This window comes from Choloepus didactylus, chromosome 3 (genome assembly GCF_015220235.1).
Source record: "Choloepus didactylus isolate mChoDid1 chromosome 3, mChoDid1.pri, whole genome shotgun sequence".
Classification (NCBI taxonomy): domain Eukaryota; kingdom Metazoa; phylum Chordata; class Mammalia; order Pilosa; family Megalonychidae; genus Choloepus; species Choloepus didactylus.
This window is the reverse complement of record NC_051309.1, coordinates 199575845-199596064: the sequence shown is the minus strand read 5'-3', so window position 1 is coordinate 199596064 and position 20220 is coordinate 199575845. Positions and strand designations below refer to the sequence as shown.

General features: G+C 38.9%; 1 protein-coding gene across 6 annotated transcripts in view; it reads right to left on the bottom strand.

The window, feature by feature from the left end:
- The window catches only part of STOX2 (storkhead box 2), a 231797-nt gene that overhangs the window by 30631 nt on the left and 180946 nt on the right, over nt 1-20220 (bottom strand). Inside the window, exon 2 of one of the 6 annotated variants that reach the window (XM_037831086.1) lies at nt 11361-11481. The exons of the other annotated variants lie outside the window; for them this stretch is intronic. Within the exon in view, the coding sequence (XP_037687014.1) occupies nt 11361-11385 (25 nt within the window). The 5' untranslated portion in view covers nt 11386-11481. The remainder of the gene's footprint in view (nt 1-11360; nt 11482-20220) is intronic. 6 annotated transcript variants of the gene reach the window in all.

The following is a 20220-nucleotide window of genomic DNA, read 5'->3' as shown; positions in this document are numbered from 1 at the left end:
AGGGAAGTGAATCTCCCTGGCAACGTGGAATATGACTCCCGGGGAGGAATGTAGACCCGGCATCGTGGGATGGAGAACATCTTCTTGACCAAAAGGGGGATGTGAAAGGAAATGAAATAAGCTTCAGTGGCAGAGAGATTCCAAAACGAGCCGAGAGATCACTCTGGTGGGCACTCTTACGCACACTTTAGACAACCTTTTTTTTTTTTTTTTTTTTTTTTATCATCATTTTATTGAGATATATTCACATACCACGCAGTCATACAAAACAAATTGTACTTTCGATTGTTTACAGTACCATTACATAGTTGTACATTCATCACCTAAATCAATCCCTGACACCTTCATTAGCACACACACAAAAATAACAAGAATAATAATTAGAGTGAAAAAGAGCAATTGAAGTAAAAAAGAACACTGGGTACCTTTAGACAACCTTTTTTAGGTTCTAAAGAATTGGGGTAGCTGGTGGTGGATACCTGAAACTATTAAACTACAACCCAGAACCCATGAATCTCGAAGACAGTTGTATAAAAATGTAGCTTATGAGGGGTGACAGTGGGATTGGGAATGCCATAAGGACCAAACTCCACTTTGTCTAGTTTATGGATCGATGTGTGGAAAAGTAGGGGAAGCAAACAAACAGACAAAGGTACCTAGTGTTCTTTTTTACTTCAATTGCTCTTTTTCACTCTAATTATTATTCTTGTTATTTTTGTGTGTGTGCTAATGAAGGTGTCAGGGATTGATTTAGGTGATGAATGTACAACTATGTAATGGTACTGTAAACAATCGAAAGTACAATTTGTTTTGTATGACTGCGTGGTATGTGAATATATCTCAATAAAATGATGATTAAAAAAAAAAAAAAAAAATGAAGGAGTAAACAGGTTTTATTTCAGCTTTATTTTCTTACAAACATCCATTTATGTACTGTCCTCAGGGGACATTTGTCAAATCCAGAATCATCCAGATAAAGCCAAGCACAGTGCCTTGGACAGAGTAAGCAGTCCATAAATTTCCATTAAGTGAATTTAAAATACGAGAAGACATGAAAAATTTATAACTGTAAGTTACACAATTATATATGATTTGAAGAGCATTTAACATCACATTTAAAATACGTCAGTGAAAATCTGGATTTTGCTGTTACTTAAGGTACTTGGCTGATAAACACGAGGAGAAAGGTTATGTACCCAGCAAATGGTGAGGGAAGTGAAGGATGGATAGTCCACGTGGAGGCGGGCGAGAGCACGTACAGGGAATGAAGCCACATGCCAAGCCTGGGGTGGTGTGTGTGTGTGTGTGTGTGTGTGTGTGTGTGTGATATTTCGGCACAGCTGGAGCAGGCCAGCAGTGAGGTGAAGGGGAAAGTAGGGCTAGAGCATGGTTGACCAGAAAGCTTACATCTTGTTCTTGATGCTGATGGGGAACCACTGAATGTTTTTACACAGAGGAATTAGACGGTAGGCTTGTACTAGAAAATCCCCTTTGTGGTGTTATGGAGAACAGACTGGACACCCCTGTAACAGTCCAGGCGACTGGCAAGCAGGTCCTGGGACAAGAGGCACAAGTCATAGATTTGCCACACCCGGCTTTCTCTGTCTTTTATTGTCCACACCTAGTTACTTCCACCTCAGGAAATACCTTTATCATGCACATTCACGTTTACTATTTAAATCCCTCTACTTTCTCTTCCAACTTTTGGCAGTTACTTTAGCTGGAATTATTTCAGAAAATTCTCTCCCACAGAATTCATCTTTTCAAGAAATATGAGTGCCTGTTAGATAGCAAACACCTTTAGGCACTCGAGTTCTAAAACTGAGCAGGAAAAGGGACCATTTCTTTCTCTGTTTTACATGAGAGAAAAAAAGTACTGCAACAAAACCCTGTCCCTTCAGAAACCATTTTCATTGTGTATAGTCGTTAGTTCAGGTTCTTGGTATTTCCTCAACCTTCGCATATGAGGGAGGACAAAGCACCTCTTAAGATGTGACTTCCATGACAGCTGATATTCCTCCCTTCCAGGACGATATTCCTAACTCCCCAAAAAGACACTTATGCATTTCATCTTAAAGAGCCCACGCTCATACAACTGTACCAAAGAGAAGGAAAGCTCCCAATTTTTCCAGGTGAACTGCATCATCATAAACTACAACCTCAAATTATTCTGAAGTCCATCTTCTATCTCAGCCCTCTTTAAATAATCCTATTTTTCTTCAGGCACCAATATTCAATTTGAATTAGTCTATTTTCCCATTTATTTTTAAATACTATTTTTCACGGAAAATTTTCATTTAATCTATACTTTGGGTTGAAGAGATATCTTTGATCCTAATGAAGTTCATGAACCAAAACAACCTATTTACAAATTCAGTTCTGAAACCAGACTAGTTTATAATGAGGAAATTCCCAGTATAAAAAAAACATTCAGGCAATACTGTTAAGTACGCCATCCCTTCAAACGAAATAGAATTACCCACCCTGCGCCTGTTTCCTCATCTGTAAAATGAGGGTTTGGATGAGATGATTTCAAAGACTCCTTCATGCTCTAAAATTCTATGATTCTGTATCCATGCAGCAGAATTCTGACATAAAAGCACAATATAGTACTTGTATCTAGCTATATTTCCATCTTGCTGGAGAAACTATTTTAATGCTCAGCCAATCTGAAAAAGAAGGCTTTAAATTTAAAAAGGAATGGCTAAATATATTGGCTATTAATTTTCCCCTTGTAATAAAGGCTTCATAACCTACTCCTTCTATTTCAAAGTCTGGCTCAGCTTTGCTCCTCAGGACTAAAGTATGCCTTTTTTCATCCCCATTCTGCCAAAATTAACGCTACAATTAAAGTTATAGATGCCAGTAAAATTACTGCATATAGTAGATACCGTAACTCCTCATAAAAATGGTCAAACATGTCTGTAAAACGTACAGTGGGCACAGGGACAATGCAACTCTATTCCTTTCAACAAACTATTTATAGAACCACTAATTTGCCAAGTTTTATCTTAAATACCCCTTGGGCTTGGGGAAATCATAAGAACTCTGAGGTTAAAGTCAAGTGTACAACTTCTCTGATGCAGAGAATCAGACAAATCTTGTGTTTTACAATTTAATTTGATTTATTGATACCAATTTTATGTATAAATGCCATTTGCTTCTTTTAACAGAAGGTCTACTACAATGTTTTTTAAAAGCTGTTCTAAATAAACACACATTCCCTTCCTATATACTCTTTGGAAGACTATCACACCCCCTTACAGGAGGACAGACCATGTGGCTCCCATTAGCTCATGCGCTGCTACATTTTAAGCAGCTTTCCTTTGAAACCAATTTACTACACTTGATTTTCAAATGTTTGTATTTGAAATTTAAAAGAAAACTAGCATTAAAAAAGGAACTTCTACCAGTTTGGTTTAAATGCCTCTGATTTCAGAAATTGAAGGCTGAGCCCTCATTGCAATAGTCAATGGGAGGACTGACTCACTGCCCTCCCCTGCTACGTGGGACATGACTCCCAAGGTGTAAATCTCCCTGAGAACATGGGACATTGACTCCCTGGGATGAGCCTGGACCCAGCACTGTGGGATTGAGAAAGCCTTCTGGACCAAAAGGAGGAAGAGAAATGAAACAAAGTAAAGTTTCAGTGGCTGAGAGATTTCAAATAGAGTCAAAAGGTCATTCTGGAGGTTATTCTTATGTATTATATAGACATCCCTTTTTAGTTTTTAGTGTATTAGAATAGCTAGAGGGAAATACCTGAAACTGTTGAATTGCTACCCAGTAGCCTAGATTCTTGGAGACAAGTGTAAAACTATATAGCTTATACTATGTGACCATGTGATTGTAAAAAATCTTGAGGCTCACACTCCCTTTATCCAGTGTATGGATGGATGAGTAGAAAAATGGGAACAAAAAAGTAAATGAGTAATAGGGGGGTTGAGGGGATGTTGTTTTTTACTTTTATTTTAATTGTGTTCTTTTTTACTTTTATTTTAATTTTTATTATTTTGGGGGGTGATGAAAATGTTCAAAAATTGACTGTGGTGATGAATGCACAACTATACGATGATCCTGTGAACAACTGATTGTACACTTTGGCTGACTGTATGATATGTGACTATATCTCAATAAAATTGGAAGAAACAAATAGTCAATGGAAGGAAATGACTTAAAAAAACAGAATTTTAGAACATTTAGAAATTTTATAACAACTTTTCTAGAGCTTCCTGATGCTTTATTTCAATACTTGATGGGTCTCTTAAAGGAAGGTCCAATTCCTAAGCTGCTATTTGACTAAATTGTTTAAATTGAAAAGATAACATGAGGAGGAGGCTCCAATTACTAATACTTAAGTTAATGGTGTTTGTTAGCTATGATTTATGAAAAAACTTCTAAGTGGATAAACAAACTGGTATATACACATGATGGAATATTATGCAGCTGTAAGACAGAACAAAGACATGGAACATATAATAACATGGATGAACCTTGAGGACATTATGTTGAGTGAAGTTAGCCAGAAACAAAAGAACAAATACTGTATGTTCTCACTAATATGAACTAACATTAATGAGCAAACCTTGAGAATTAAAAGCTGATAACACAGGCTACCAGGAGATAGAAAGAGGGTAGAGATCGGGCATTTGATGCTGAAGGACTACAGAACGTTCAGCAAGATTGGTTGTATAGATCCAAAAATATATAGCATAATACTGTGTGATGGTAGCACAATATTTTAAGTACACTGAACAAAGATGTCTGTGAGTAAAGCTGAAAGATGTGGGAGACGGGAATATATGACACCAGAGGTAAAGATAGATGATGAAGACTGGGACTATATAACTTGGCAAAAACTGGAGTGGCCAATGACTGTTACTAAATGTACAAATATAAAAATGTTTTCACATGTGGGAGAACAAATGAATGTCAACCATGCAGAGTGTTGAAAAAAGGATGGTATTTGGGAAAAAACAATCAAAGCAAACTAGAGTCTATGGTCAACAGTAACATTGTAATATGTGTCCATTAAATGTAACAAAGGCAATATACCAAAGGTAAATGTATATGAGAGGGGGATATAAGGGAGAGATATGGGATTCTTGGTAGTGGCGTTATATTGTATACTATTATATTGTATTTATGACATTTTATTTTCCTTTTTATTATCTTTATAATTTGCCAAAAAAAAACCACTTTTTCATAGTAATCAATATGTTCAAATGCTGACTGTGGTGATAAATGTACAACTATATGATACCGTGAACAACTGATTGTACACTGTGGGTAATTGTATGGTATGTGAATATATCTCTATAAAATTGTAAGAAAAAATATAAATAGGGGTAAAAGTGCTGGAGAAAACATGGAGAAAGGGATGTACCTATTTACTGCTGGTTAGGAGGCAGAATGGTGTAGCCTTTCTGGAGGTTAGTGTGGTGGTTCCACAAGAAGCTAAGTATGTGGAGGCTATAAGGCCCTGCCACCTCATTATGGGGTATGTACTTGGAATATCTGAGAGCAGAGACATGAATGGACATTTGCACACTGGTGTTTATGGGACAGTATTCATGATTTGCAATGGGTGGAGGTGGCCTAAGGGTACACTGACTGAGGAACGGAATGGTGAACTGTGCCATATGCATGCAATGGAATATTGAGCAATGACGAGGAGGAGTGAAGCTGTGAGACACGCAAGGAGGTGCTGTAGACAGCATTTTGAGTGAAGTATGCCAGAAACAAAGGCAAACACTATAATGCCACTACAATGTGTAAACTCAGAATTGAATCTTAGAGCACAGCCTAACATGGAAACGATTGTTGTAATGGTCCCTAGATTGTAAGCTCTTACAGCAGTCATTTCTATGCCTGAATTGTAATGGCTATCTCCAAACGCTGAGATGCTGATCTCTTTGTGTATAACCTGATTGGTCTCTGGAACATTGGATATCTGTGTGACACCTGAAACTCAGAGCTAGAGCTCAGCAGATATGAATGTCAGTATTAACACACACAGCAACTGTTAAAAAAAAAAATAAAATAAAGCTGAAAAAGAGCCCAGACTTTAATTAGAGATATGAATGAAGCAGATCTGGTTAAAACTAGGGCAAATTGGGCAAAATGGTAAAGGTTGAAACTGACTTTGTGTTAAAACTTCAACTTCCACGTGAGACCAAGGGAAGAGATGTTTATTTGGTGCAAGATCTATATTTTCCAAACAATATAACTTCTACAGTCAGTTGGTTCAAACATCACAATTACATGGAACTTTGAATAGGAAGTGAGATATGGTAGGTTTGTATAGGTTAGAGTGAAATAGTGACACATCCCAAAGTAATTTGGGAGGAGAATAAAAATATACATGCAGGGCCCCCCTGAGGACCTGGGGGGAAATGCAGAAGTGTTGGGCTTCCTCACCTGGATTGTTGCTGATGTTCTCACAAACATTGAAGGCTGGCGGCTTGATGTGCCAAGCCCTCTGTCATGGGGCTTGCCCCTATGAAGCTCGTTACTGCAAAGGAGAGGCTAAACCTGCTTATAATTGTGCCTAAGAGTCTCCCCGAGTGCCTCTTTTTTGCTCAGATGTGGCCCTGTCTCTCTAGCTAAGCCACCTCGGCAGGTGATCTCACTTTCCTCCCTTCTATGTGGGACCCGACTCCCAGGGGTGTAAATCTCCCTGGCAATGCAGGATATGACTCCCGGGGATGAATCTGGACCTGGCATCGTGGGATTGAGAACATCTTCTTGATCAAAAGGGGTATGCAAAATGAAACAAAATAAAGTTTCACTGGCTGAGAGATTTCAGATGGAGTCGAGAGGTCACTCTGGTGGACATTCTTACACACTATATAGATAACCTTTTTAGGTTTTAATGTATTGGAATAGCTAGAAGTAAATACCAAAAACTATCAAACTCCAACCCAGTAGCCCTGACTCTTGAAGACGATTGTATAACAATGTAGCTTCCAAGGGGTGACAGTGTGATTGTGAAAACGCTGTGGATTGCACTCCCTTTATCCAGTGTATGGATGGATGAGTAGAAAAATGGGGACAAAAACTAAATGAAAAATAGGGTGGGATGGGGGGGGGATGATTTGGGTGTTCTTTTTTACTTTTACTTTTTATTCTTACTCTGATTCTTTCTGATGTAAGGAAAATGTTCAAAAATAGATTGGGGTGATGGATACACAACTATATGATGGTACTGTGAACAGCTGATTGTACACATGGATGACTGTATGGTATGTAAATATATCTCAATAAAATTGAATTTAATTAAAAAAAAAAAAAACCTTCTAATGAGAGTAGAGTTGAACAAGAGTAATCATGGTGGCAGAAGGCACCCAAAAGATGAGTTAAAGTCCCCAGATCCCCCTGAATCTTTCTGCATATCAGTCCGTTTAATGTAGAGAGATGCTGCTAGGTGAAACGACAAATCAGTCAGCTCATTGATTTATGGAAAAAAAACCATCATCTTGCCCCGTCTATGTGCTTTCATTAGTTACATCAGCTATCACTCTTGTTAGGGATTTGACTACTGATTAAAACATTGTCACAGAGTAAGCAGAGATAGACAAGCCAGAGTGGGTAGAGAATTGGATAGAGAAGGGAGATTGTGGAAAGTGATGGGAGAGAATTCCCTGGTGAGGGAGCTGCTTTCCCCATCACTGGAGATGATTAATGACATCTTCTGTAATCATAAACATCTAACACTCGAACCTTTTGGTTATTTGTGGCTGAAAAGATAGGGTGGAAATATGAGCTATCTGATCAAATTATATGCTTCAATAATTCAAACCTTCTCTAAGGCTTCATATTCTAAACCAAATTACTCTTTCTTACACTAGTATGAACAAGCGTGACTTGTGTCAGGCATGATGCAATAAAACCTGGCACAGTGCTGGTCACACAGCAGACACTCCTTTTGTTGAATAAATAGGTCTGACACATGCAGGCAAGAAAAGGCAAGACCTTGCTACCTGCCAAGATGTTTCCATCACTAGCAGCCACCTTGTTCTATGATTCCTCATCAAGGACCAAGTTAAAGCCATGATGACACACCAGGCCTAGCTGACAACAATAAGATCTCTCAGATGTCATGCAATTCTGTAAGGCATCTGGCTAACAAGAGCTCCTAGGCAATACAGTGTCTTCCTTTTCTTTATGATATTGTGGAAGACAGAGTCTAACTTCCTGTTTTAAGCCTTTAAGAACTTCTTTCCCATTTTCATTCTATATCAGAACTTCACCTAGCACTATGGATATATGAGGTGCTCAAATTTCCATTGGTGCCATTTTTCAAGTTTGGTTGTTTAATAAATCAGTCTAACATTTCTTCCAGGTTCATTCTCTTCCCCTCTTTATAAGTTAGAATCACCACAGCTGATTCTCAACCTCTGGATTCTTTGCTTTATTGGTTTAGATAAAGACCATACTGTGACTGATTTCTATAAAATATAAGAGAAGAAGAAAACCTAATCAAACACAGTCCAAATATGTATATACTGGCAGCTCCCAAAGTGCAACAAAATTATACTGAATGACTGCTGCCAACTCCCAAATACCTAAAGATCCAACCACCCCTTCCAACTGCCATGGAGGTTGTTATGAAAGAATGTATAGCAGGTGACAAAGGTGAAAGAGTACAGATAATGAGAACAGAAAAACAGAGAAAACCCACAACTGCTGATAAGTAACTTCTCGGTCCTAAATTTGTCATTACAAGACAGTGATTAAGATCATGGACTTTTTAGTCAAAACTTTAGGTTCCGAGTCCAATTCTGCTCTTTATTAGCTGTATGATTTGAGCAAGTTATTTAATTTCTTGTGTCGATTTCGATTTCTTCTTTTGTAAAGTAAACATAATGATGTTTACTTTACAGAATTATTGAGGAGATTAAAAGACATAATAAAGGTTGAGAGCATACACCATCCTTGAGATCAAATATTTAGTAAATCATAGTATTAAAAATATCTGCCCTGTATGTTATGTGAATATATCTCAACAAAATTGCATAAAAAAATATATATATCTGCCCCAAGCCTATGAACATTTATCCAAATTCCTTTTTAACGTTTGGAATTCCACCAATAGGAAATCCATTTGGTTCTAAAAAAGAAGCCGTTTTAAAAACCTGAAACAAAGCTTCTTTAAAACATGGAAACATCTTTGGGAAGGCTAAGGGGGCACAACTCTTCCTTACACTAGTATGAATTGGTTTAATCATATTGCTTTCCCCCTTATTCTTAGTTGTGAGTATCTGCACTGAATGAATGGAATATTTTGACTGGGAGGCAGAAAAGCTAAGATATATAGAACACATAACACATGGGCTATAGTAGTGGGCTGGGAAAGAACAGTTTTAAAGCAAAGGGGAAACAGGTATTACATTAGGGACTTTGGAGAGGACACTAGAAGACAGGAAATAGTATGGCAGGAGGGCTGCAAGGATGAAAAAACAAGTTGGACTATTCCCAATTTTAGCTGTGTGAGTCCTTTCCCTAAGAAAGGAAAAGGAAACTCAGAATTTAAGTAAGTACTCTTAGTACTGAAGATCAGTGACAACAGGAGTTAAGAAAAATTACTGAGGGAACTGGGAACCTAATAGCCATTTACAGTTATATCTTCAAAGGAAAATGTCTTGGGGGATTAAAAAAGGGGACTTTCAGACACACTCAGAATTTAGCACACGTGAGCACACTAATTAAGGATGGCTTATTTGATAAAATTATTCTTCCTAATCAAGTAAACCTTAATCAGCAGCCATATTTATGTGCCCCACCATTAAATCTGTAATGATAGTCCTTTACACAGGGAGTGTAAAACAGCTTTCCTGTCTGTGACCACATCTCAAGGTAGTGGCACTTGCAGTAATCCACCCTGTGAAGATTCTTAAAGCTAACAAAATAGGTAACTCCCTTTATAACAAATTAATGCTTTTTAACTGCCTTTCTCAATCAACTATTGATGGAGTGGCTTCTATGGGTAGGGAACTACTAGGAGATGTGAATTATAGAAAAATGCATAAATCTTGATCCCTGCCTTCAATGAGCTTATAATTTAGGTGGAGAAACAAGATATAAACACATGAAAATATAAAGCAATTATAAAATACTCAAATTACTGCTCATAACATCCTTAGAAGAGCTATAACAAGAAAATACATGAATGACTAGCAAATGAATTCTATAATAGTCACAGGAGTTTCAAGGACAAAAAAATGAGCTCTGGGTAGGTGTTATCAGGAAGGGAATAGAGTCCTTAAGGGAGAGTAGAATTGATGTGTGTGCGGACACCATTTAATTATTTTCTTAGCATACTATGCTCATGGTTTTTTTTTTTTCCTGGACCAAAGAGCCATTAAAACTGACTTGACATCTTCAACTTTGCTTTAAGATGCAGTGTCATGCATAAATCAGAGACATCTTTGAGAATGAAGAAAGGAAGCATAATTTCTTTCCTTCCATGAAAGAGTAGAGTATGGGGGTGACTATATGGCAATGAAAAAGATGTTCAAGGGCCTTTCCACTACAGAGCTTGGATTATTTTAAAATGGTGTAATTATTACTGCAAATACATAAGGGATTCAACATTTTCATATATACCTTTAATACACAACAGTGCTAATGTTGATGAGTATTTACATGCTTTCAGGTTTGTCAAGTTTCACTCTGAAAATATGGCATGTAATATACTTTTGAGAACCAAAATTTACCATTTCACTATTTAAAAAAAAAAAAAAAAGCTTTGGTGTGAAAAGTCTATGGATGTTGTAAGAAAACAACTCTGTAATAAGCTGAATCCTACATTAGAGTAAGATGAAATCTGCTTACCTCCTTAGTAGTTAATAGCAGCCTCAATGTGTTCTCAAAGTTGGAAACAGTCCCTAAGCATATAATTTGGCCTTCCTTGGATATAAATCAGCCTTCCTTGGATTTCAGTGCCTTGCATGTAGGTTAACAGGCTACATAACACACAGAATTTCAGAGGTATTAATTGAGCAGAAAAAATTTCAAATAGTGTTTACTGAATGCCTCTGTCAGAGGAGTGAAAGAGATATACAGCTGACAGAAATATGAAGCAGTTTAATTACTTCCTATTTGCAAATCCTACAGCTGGCTGACTTTTCAGTTCTGATGTGACACTCTGGAATGACTCATGTTGCTGAGGTCATGTCTGGTAAGCAGCCTCCAGGAACCCCTGAACTGCCTAAAACTGAGGCCAGGAGGAGGGTTATAGCAGCAAGTCCACTTTTCAGAACACAGCACACCCTTATCACCCTTATCAAGGTGTTGCAGACATTTTACCATATTTCTTTGCACACAACAATTCTTTAAACAAAAGCAGGGGAACGTACCTGACCCTTTCTGGCCTGGCTCCATCCCCCAGGTAGCTTTGATGCTAATGCCTGGTGCATGCTAGGGGGGTTGCATCCAAGCACAAGAAGGAGCCAGTGACAGAAACGGACGTCTTAGAATCTGTAATAAGAAGAAAGAGTAAACTTTCGAGTAATAGTATGCTAAATGAGCATTTCAGATTGGCTACTGAGGGCACGTGGAATGCAACAGGAATCTGGTACTTTACCTTCTTAGATCTACTGTTAAAAATGAGTTCCAGAACTCTCAGCTCTTCTTAACATTCAGGGCCTGAGATACTGGTACAAGTCCAGTTCAAAAGCAGGTGAAATGCACCTCAAAAAGGCTGTGTGACTGTGCTTTTGCTGGTGACGTTTTTAGGGGGGAAAAGTCCTTTTTACCATCCTTTTTCCTATTTGCATGGAATAAGCTGGAACCCTGCTCCACGCCTAGCCTATACATCACAGCCACTTGCACTGAGCCAGCATCCCACACTGCAGTGCCTCGGGAATCTGCAGTGTCACTCCTCTTCTTCCTTGCTCTCTGCAAAGTGAAGTCATAGGGATGGACCAGCCAACCTGACTTCTCACTACCCTGCCCAGAATCCTTTGTGAACTGAAATGAGTCATCGCTCCAAGAAAAGCTACAGCCTCTGTTGGTCTGTGCAGGCTTCTTTGTCTGTGCAGCACAGAGATTCTGCGTTGGGAATGTCTCCCAGCCTCGGGGCTGCAAAGGAGCAGATCCTCCTCTCCAAGGGGCACAGGGACGCTCACATGCATGAGCAACCACTCATATTTTTTAAAATCATTAAAACAATAAAAGGGCACCTCCAGATGCTTTAAGAAAAAACACACGCACATGAAAATTGATCCATTGTCATATACTCACCAGTTGTAATTATAGACATTACACATTTTCCCTTTTTTTTTTTTTTTTTTAAGGCTGGCTTTTCATTGTGATGAAGGACGAATCTCCCTCCTGTGTGTAACAGGCGGTTCTACTGTACGCTGGATCAAAGTTTAGCTGCAGTGAGCTATTTGTCATAAATTCCAGTTGCCGGGCAAGTCCTTGCAAGCCTGGGGCTCGTCATTCCCGATGCATACCCATAAGCTTGCAGCAAAGGCAGCCGGCCGCTCGCCGAACACGAGCCAGTGCAGCTCCCGCCGCCGCCAATAAAGGCAGCAGGGGAAATGAGGTCACTATGTCAGGAACTAGGTCTCAGCATGAGGTTCTCTTGAGTTTACAACTGAAATCGCACAAAATGGGATGATACATGATTTGTATGTGGCTGCTTCATCTGCTTTTTTTTTTTTTTTTTAATTTCTGGGTCAAGCAAAACATCAATTACATATTTGTGTAAAAAGTCCCTTTTCATTGCACTATTTGTACTGTACCACACCCACTATTAGCCCCACACTGATACCTCATGCATATATACGTGTACATATTTTATTTACACACACACACACATAGACACATATACACATACAGGAGCTTATTTCAGTAGAACCATAGAGAAAATCATTCACCTCTATTTAAAGTACAAGAAACACCATATAAACATCTCAGGAAGGAAAAGGGGTGGGAGTTGGGTAAAAGGAAAGAAAGGTACAAGTATCAGCAATCACATTAAAACCAGAGAAAAATGGAATCAGAGAGGAAAAGAATAATTAAGAAAGAAATGAATGCTGTGGTTTAGTAACAATACTGTCCAAACTCCCCAAAACCAAACAACACCTAAACAGGCATCTCACTCAGCGGCCAGACACTGATAAATCATTCCATACGCAGAAACTACAGGGATTTGGGTAGCAGAGGATGTTTGTACAACAAATTCTCCCACATCCTCATGAATATGGTAGCTAAGCTACAATGCACACAACTGAAGCTGCAAAGTACAAAAGTATAATCAATCTCTCAGTAAGGCTATCCCGAATCTCTGAGTTAGCAGAGTCCTCATTGGGCCACCAAGTCACTGCTGTGACGTTCAGCCTGTCCTCACACACCTCCAGGCACAGAGCAGCCTCAGCCCTCAATCCAAGCCAGTCCACAGCCCACAGTAAGATCCTCTTCTTGTTGAGTCAAAATCAGTCTCTCCAGTAACCCCGGCACAGTGATTCTCATCCTGCCCTTGGGAAATTAAAAAAAAAAAAAAAAAAATGACCTTCTCTCTGATCACTTATCCGATATTGACAAACAATAATTCTGTCCCTACATCACATAGATCATCTCTCTTCTAGTTGTCTATGGTTCTGGACACTTAGCAAGCATGGAGATAAATGCATACACAAATACACATATTTATACATACATATACAATTGGATAGATGTAGAAATACATATATGCTAGTTTGAGACTGTTATGTACCCCAGAGAAGCCACGTTCTTTTAATCCAATCTTGTGGGCACAGACCTATTATGGGTGGGATCTTTTGATCAGGTTCTTTCCATGGAGATGTGACCCTGCCCACTCAGGGTGGATCTTAATTAGTTTACTGGAGTCCTCCGTGAGATGATAAAAGGCAGGGATATTCTGAAGAGACCTCATTGATGCTTAGAGAGAAAAGGCTCAGAGACATTTTGGAGACAGCCACTGAAACCAGAACCAGGAGAGAAGTTAAGAGAAGAAATCCAGAGTTTGCCCTGGAGAAGCTGAGAGAGGACCCCCAGAAACTTAGAGAGAAACACCCTGGGAGAAACAAGCAAGGATGCACCAGGAACTGAAAGCAACGTAACCCGGGGCAAAGGACCAGCAGACGCCAGCCACATGCCTTCCCAGCTGACAGAGGTGTTCTGAAGGCCACTGGCCTTTCTGCAGTGAATGTAAGGTCCTATTGATGCCTTAATCGGGACATTTACATGGCCTCAGAACAGTAAATTTGTGAATGAATAATCCCCCATTGTAAAAGCCAATCCATTTCTGGTATATTGCATTCTGGCAACTTTAGCAAACTGGAACAACATACAAAATGTATGACTGGTACATCTGATTTGAATGTTATTAAATAAAATAAGACCTCTTCAGCTCCTTTAACCATTTGACATGGTTTTCAAATCCTCTGCCCCTATGGTTAGGGAGCTGTGATCTATAAATTTCCCTCTTAAAATGTTGTATGAAGAACATAATATACTCCGACTGTGTCCTCCCTTGTGGTACTACTGCCTCCTTGTTTTGAAGTTACATTCATGTGCTCTCAGACTGTGAAAGGTTTTTGGCTATTATGTCACACTGTCCACCTCTTGAGAAGTTTTTCATGTTGACTATTAAACCTGGTCTCATTTATGTACTTTTCTGTAATCAACTGTCTTTGGGAATTGGTTGTGTCATGAGCTATAAATCCATCTAATTTGGCCCATTTCTGTCAGCCATAGTCTGATCACCAAAAGGTCAGAAAGTATACCTAATAAACAACTGTAGCCAAAGAATGCTACATAACATACAACAGAGATATTAAAAAATTAAGATCTAAATTCTAAATAGAGATCCTTTTGCCCTGGCAATTTAAAAGCCTCTGGAGAAGCCCTTTGTCACAGTTCTACCTCTTAACGTTAAAAACTCAAGTTCCTTCTATGATACAGAAAAGGTTAAATGGGTGGATAAAGAAAAAGACAGTAACAAAACTTGAAGAAAACTGATGGAAAATTACAAATAAAAATGATTAAAATTTTCTAATATCTAAACATGTTCTAATAATCACTCATTTTATAGTGCCTACTTTCACATGCACTGTTTTAAGTGCCTTATATAAAAAAACTCATTTAGTCCTTACAACCACCCTAGGAGGTGAATACTGTTATTATCCCCATTTTTACAAGAGGTTAACTGCTTTTCTCAAGGTCACCCAGCTGGTAAGTGGCAGAACCAGGATTTGAACCACTAAACATATTGCATCTCCATTATTATAATAAAATAACCTCTGGAAACAAAACCCTGTACCTCAGTTTTTTAATTTAAATTGAATCCAATTAGCTCACTTAGTACATGAGGCCAGTGACGTTAAGCTCACAGGTTTGGTTCCTCCGGAAGCAGCTGCTTTCCCCCAGTTCTCCAATCCCTGATTGCCTGTCCTGCAGCCTCAGCTGGCAGACAGTAACCATTCAAGGCAGTGCAAACGTATCAGTCAAAACCAGGACCACAAGCCCATTTTACGGTCCTACTGATGGCAAAATGGGTTTTCAGATGGGCACACATTACCCTCAACTCAGAAATCAAGGTGAGGAAGACATTCTGATGTTTTATGTATCAGTCTATGATGGAGACAGAAGCTCAAGAATCCACTACAGCCATAATCAGCAGTCTTTCTCCTTCCTCTAGTGCCTCTTGCTTCTTTTAATAACAGCCTCAGTGTTACAGTAAAGGTTTACAGACACTGTGTAGAGTATTGCAGGGGTGACTTGCTTGGTTGAGGTGTGGGCAGAGGATGGGCATGGCCCCTGACTGGTTCTTTGGTAGAAGATGAGATGGTAGAGCCACAGACTGACATGGTCATGAAGGATCTTGATAGAAGCTTTGATGACCAATGGCCCAGAAGAGTCTTAGAGCTATTGCACTTGATAAGCCAGAGAATAAGAAATACCCTTAAATCCATTAAACATGTTTATTAGGTGCCCCATGCAAAATCTGATGGCAAATATGGGAACTTAAAGACGTCTAAGATACTATAACGTAACACAGGTTATGTGTATTGGTATGAGAACTTTTTCATGAACAAATGGCATGTTCCCTTCTCTCAAGAAGCTTATAATGTGCTTGAGGAGACAAGATTCACATAAAAAGAGCAAAGAATCCAAGACAATGTACCTGTCAAGGAGAGGAAAGGGTGACAGAAGCTCCCAAGAATTCAGAAGAAAAGAACTTGGGCCAAAGTAGTCAGGAATGCTATAAGGCAAAGGCAAACTTGTCTTAGACTCTGGATGGGTGAGAGAGGTGAGAAAAACCAGAGGGCACCCTACATGTTAAAGATAAGCTTCATGAGGAGAGGGATTTTTGAGTATGCACTCAATGAGTACATGCTGAATGAATGGCCTGGAGAGAGAAGTGTGAACCAGACATAGATGTGTTGGTAGGAGAGAGGTGGGGGATGCATGAGGGGGGTCCTAACTCGGGCCAAGGCTCATATTAGGGAGTAAAGGGACATGAGGCAAAAGGGCTGCCCAGGATCAGATTAAGAATGGTCTTTAATGGATCAGAAAATGAACTGCTTTCTATTTGCGATGAATTTCAGATGTCCATTTGTCATCATCATTAGGAAGTCTCCTCCCTAAGAGGCATTACACCTACATGAACGCCACATTCTCCCAAAACAGTAATTTATAATTTTATGGCATCTTTGTTAGAGCAATGTTATGTGGATAGTAGAGTCAGATGTTGCTTCTCTGCCTCCCATCGTCATGCAGAAGTCTGTGATGCCAGGGCTCTCTCCTGTTTGCAAGACTGGGCCATGAGGGAAGGAAAAATATATCCCTGTCTGCAGCAATATTATATTACACCTACCCTAACTCAATGTAGCTCAAGTCAACATTTATTAAATACAACATGTAAGACACTATGTTTGTTGCTGAAGTCAATATAAACATGATAACTTAGAGCTCCTATCCTTACAGAGTTTAGCATCATCATCTGAGTCATTCAAGGGAAAGGGGAAAAGAGCACCAAGAGAATAAAGAAAGATCACTATTTCCAATGTCAGAAGGAGAGGTCAAGGGAGTATGGTGGGAATTGGGGGCATTTTTGGGAAGCAGGAGGCATCCAGGTGGGCCCAGACGATAGGTAAAGAAAGGAAAAGGAAAAGAAGGTGAGAAATGTCTTTCCAGGCAGTGAAGCAGTGTGAACAAAGACAACACAGGCGAGAGAGTACAAGTCATTTCAGGGGATGGTAGGTGGCCTGTCCAGCTTGGCCAGGTTGACAGGATTATGAAGGGGATTGGTGGAGATAAAGCCCAAGAATCAGTCAGGCGGAGATCAGCATCTGGAGAACATTAAATTGTAGAAGGAAGGCATTCAAGGTTTTCACAGGGGAGTGATGTCACTGGTGCTGATGTTTTAAGTTACTCTGGCAACAGGGTATAGGACGGATCCAAAGAGAGAAGATAATTAATTATTGAGACAAGGTAAGAGCCTATTATGAGACTGAACAAAATGCAAAGAGTGCTTAAACAGGGAAGAGAGAGAAGTGGAGAGATGTGATAATTTTTTATTCCACAAAGGGACTGTCCAAAATTTCCAGCATGAAATATTGGGATACTATCAGAAGCACATTTGTGGAAGTGTCACAAGCACCCAACACTGTCTATCCAAAAGACGGTCTGTACCATTGTGTAGCCTGGTAATTCAGAGTGATGAATTCTACCCCGGGTAGAATATTAGTTCTCATAAATAAAAAGGAGAGGCAAAATCCTCTAAACAGAAATCCCCAGGCACCAATAACAGATCAGACTTTCCTGGTTGCATGAAAATTGATAAAAAGGTACAAATTAAAAATTGAATCAAAATGTTTCAAACACAGAAAGTTCCAATGTTTTCATGGCCTTATAGCTAAGGGTTTACTGAGTCAAACGCATTTTTGTTATGGTGGAAGAAGCAATTTCAATTATAGTTGGATTAGATGCAACAGCATACAGGCAAAAAAAAAAAAAAAAAAAAAAAAAAAACCTAAATATTTAAAGAACGAAAACATTTGGTATCCTACAAGCATTAGAGAGCATCAGTGTGAACACAAAGTGAAGAACGCAGACCTTCTGCATTATTTACTAAAATTCTCAAAAGTCTTTGGCTCAGATCAATTCTCATAGGACTACGGACATAGAAAAATGGCATTTTAGAATTGGAGGAGGCACTGAAATGTTACTAGTACATTATCATTTGACCAAAGGTAACTCTAGAGTCCAATAGGGGAGGTGGCTTGCCCAAAGTTATAAAAATTAAGCAGCAAAGCCAGAACTAGCATCCATGTCTCCCAATTCTTAGTCAGACCATTTTCCCTTATACCACACCACCTTGTAAAACATACTAAAAGAAAAACTCTAAGGCTTAACCAGATGCAATTTAGATAAAATATTACAAATCAAGTAGGCAGACATCCAATTCTCCATACTACACTATGGTATACATTATTTGTATGCCCTCAGTTCTTCTAATCAATATCCAAAGAAAACAAGGAAAGAAAAAATAAAAGGAAAATGAGAAAAACTGAGAGCCTGTGAATTTTCAGTTAAAAAGGCAGCTTCTCAATTTGATGTTCTTAGAGAAGGGTGCACAAGACATCTTTTAATCCCAAAGAAAGCTTGGTGTTCTGTTTTAATGCCAAACTGTAAGAACACTATGGGAAAGCATGGAAAAATGAAATGTTACCCTTCTCCATTACAATTTTATTACAATAGCATTTAGATTTGTGGACTGTTGATTCCATACCACAGGATGTTTCCACTGAGTATTTTCAACTGCAGAGAATAGCAAGGATATGCTCTGGGGGTCTCAGAATACAATCCAAAGAAGTCTTCAGATGCAGGAAAAACAATTCCACTTTGAAGTCTCTGTGAAATTCATGCAAGTTGTGAATTCTACTCTGTGATATATCCAGGTTTGTCTTAATAATGAAATTTTTTAAAAAATTAATTACACCTGACATCATTCAACAGCAGTTTCCCAAAATTTGTAAGTGGTCTGACCCTCAAGAAAGACCATCCCACATTTATCTTGATTCTGCATAAACGTGCCAGAATAGAGCCCCAAACCCTGGAGGCAAAATATGCCCTAAATTGGAGAAGCAACAACATCTGAAAATATACCTGAAAGTTCATGGAATTACCCAAATAGTTTTCAAAATTATCACCAGCACTTCTGTTGCTTTAAAGATACACCGTTTTTGAGTCCCAGAGCCCTTTTTGCTGGAATTAGTTATAAGGTCACAGAAATGAGAAACAGAATGACTTTATCACTGGCATCTTTAATTATGGCCAAATCAGCCTCTCTGTGGCCTGCATTCCTCTTTTGTAAGATGGAATCAGAAAGAAAGCATGAAGGTTGCAAAGACTGTCATATCTGTAAAAAGGAGACATAACTGCAGAACTAACCTTTGACTCAAGGTGCTTCCAATTAACTGAGGAATGAAAAGTAAACACACATGATGAGATGATATCACAATACTTCCACCAAAAGAGAACCACAAATAAGAGGGTAAAAATTACCGCAAACTAAGTCCAGACGGAGTGTGAAGTAAAGAAATACTGGCCAAGAACTTCCATCACAAACCCAAACGCGGCATGTCTGGGTTGCATTTGTACTCGTCACAGGCATCCAGAGAACCAGGCCAGAGAGTAAAGCATTAATCCAGCACAGGCTTCACAGAAGTGGAGAGTTAACTTCAACCTACCCATCTCGAGACATACCCCAGACTGAATCCTAATCCTCAATCTCTATTCCTACTGACTAGAATGAGAATAGGGTTCAAACTGTCACGTTCACCACTGTGTTTTCAGCACCAAAAACAGGGGTTAGCATATTAGTTAAGTGCTCAAAAAATACCGGTTGACTAAGAAATGCATTATTGGGGCTTTGTTCTCCTTTACACTTACATCATCAAAAACTTCTACTTATTCGCTGGTATCTTCACATTCCTTAGAATGTCATTACGTCCCCATTTATTTCTGAAGGATATTTTCACTGGATACTTTTAAATATTGTTCCACTTCCTTCAAGCCTCCATGGTTGTTCAAATCATTGTTCTACTACATGTTATGCATCATTTTTCCCTAATGCTTTCAATATTTTTCTTTATCTTTGGTTTCCAACAGTTTATGATGTGTCTGAGTATGACTTCTTTGACTTTATCCTGTTTATGGATTGTTGAGTCTGAATATGAA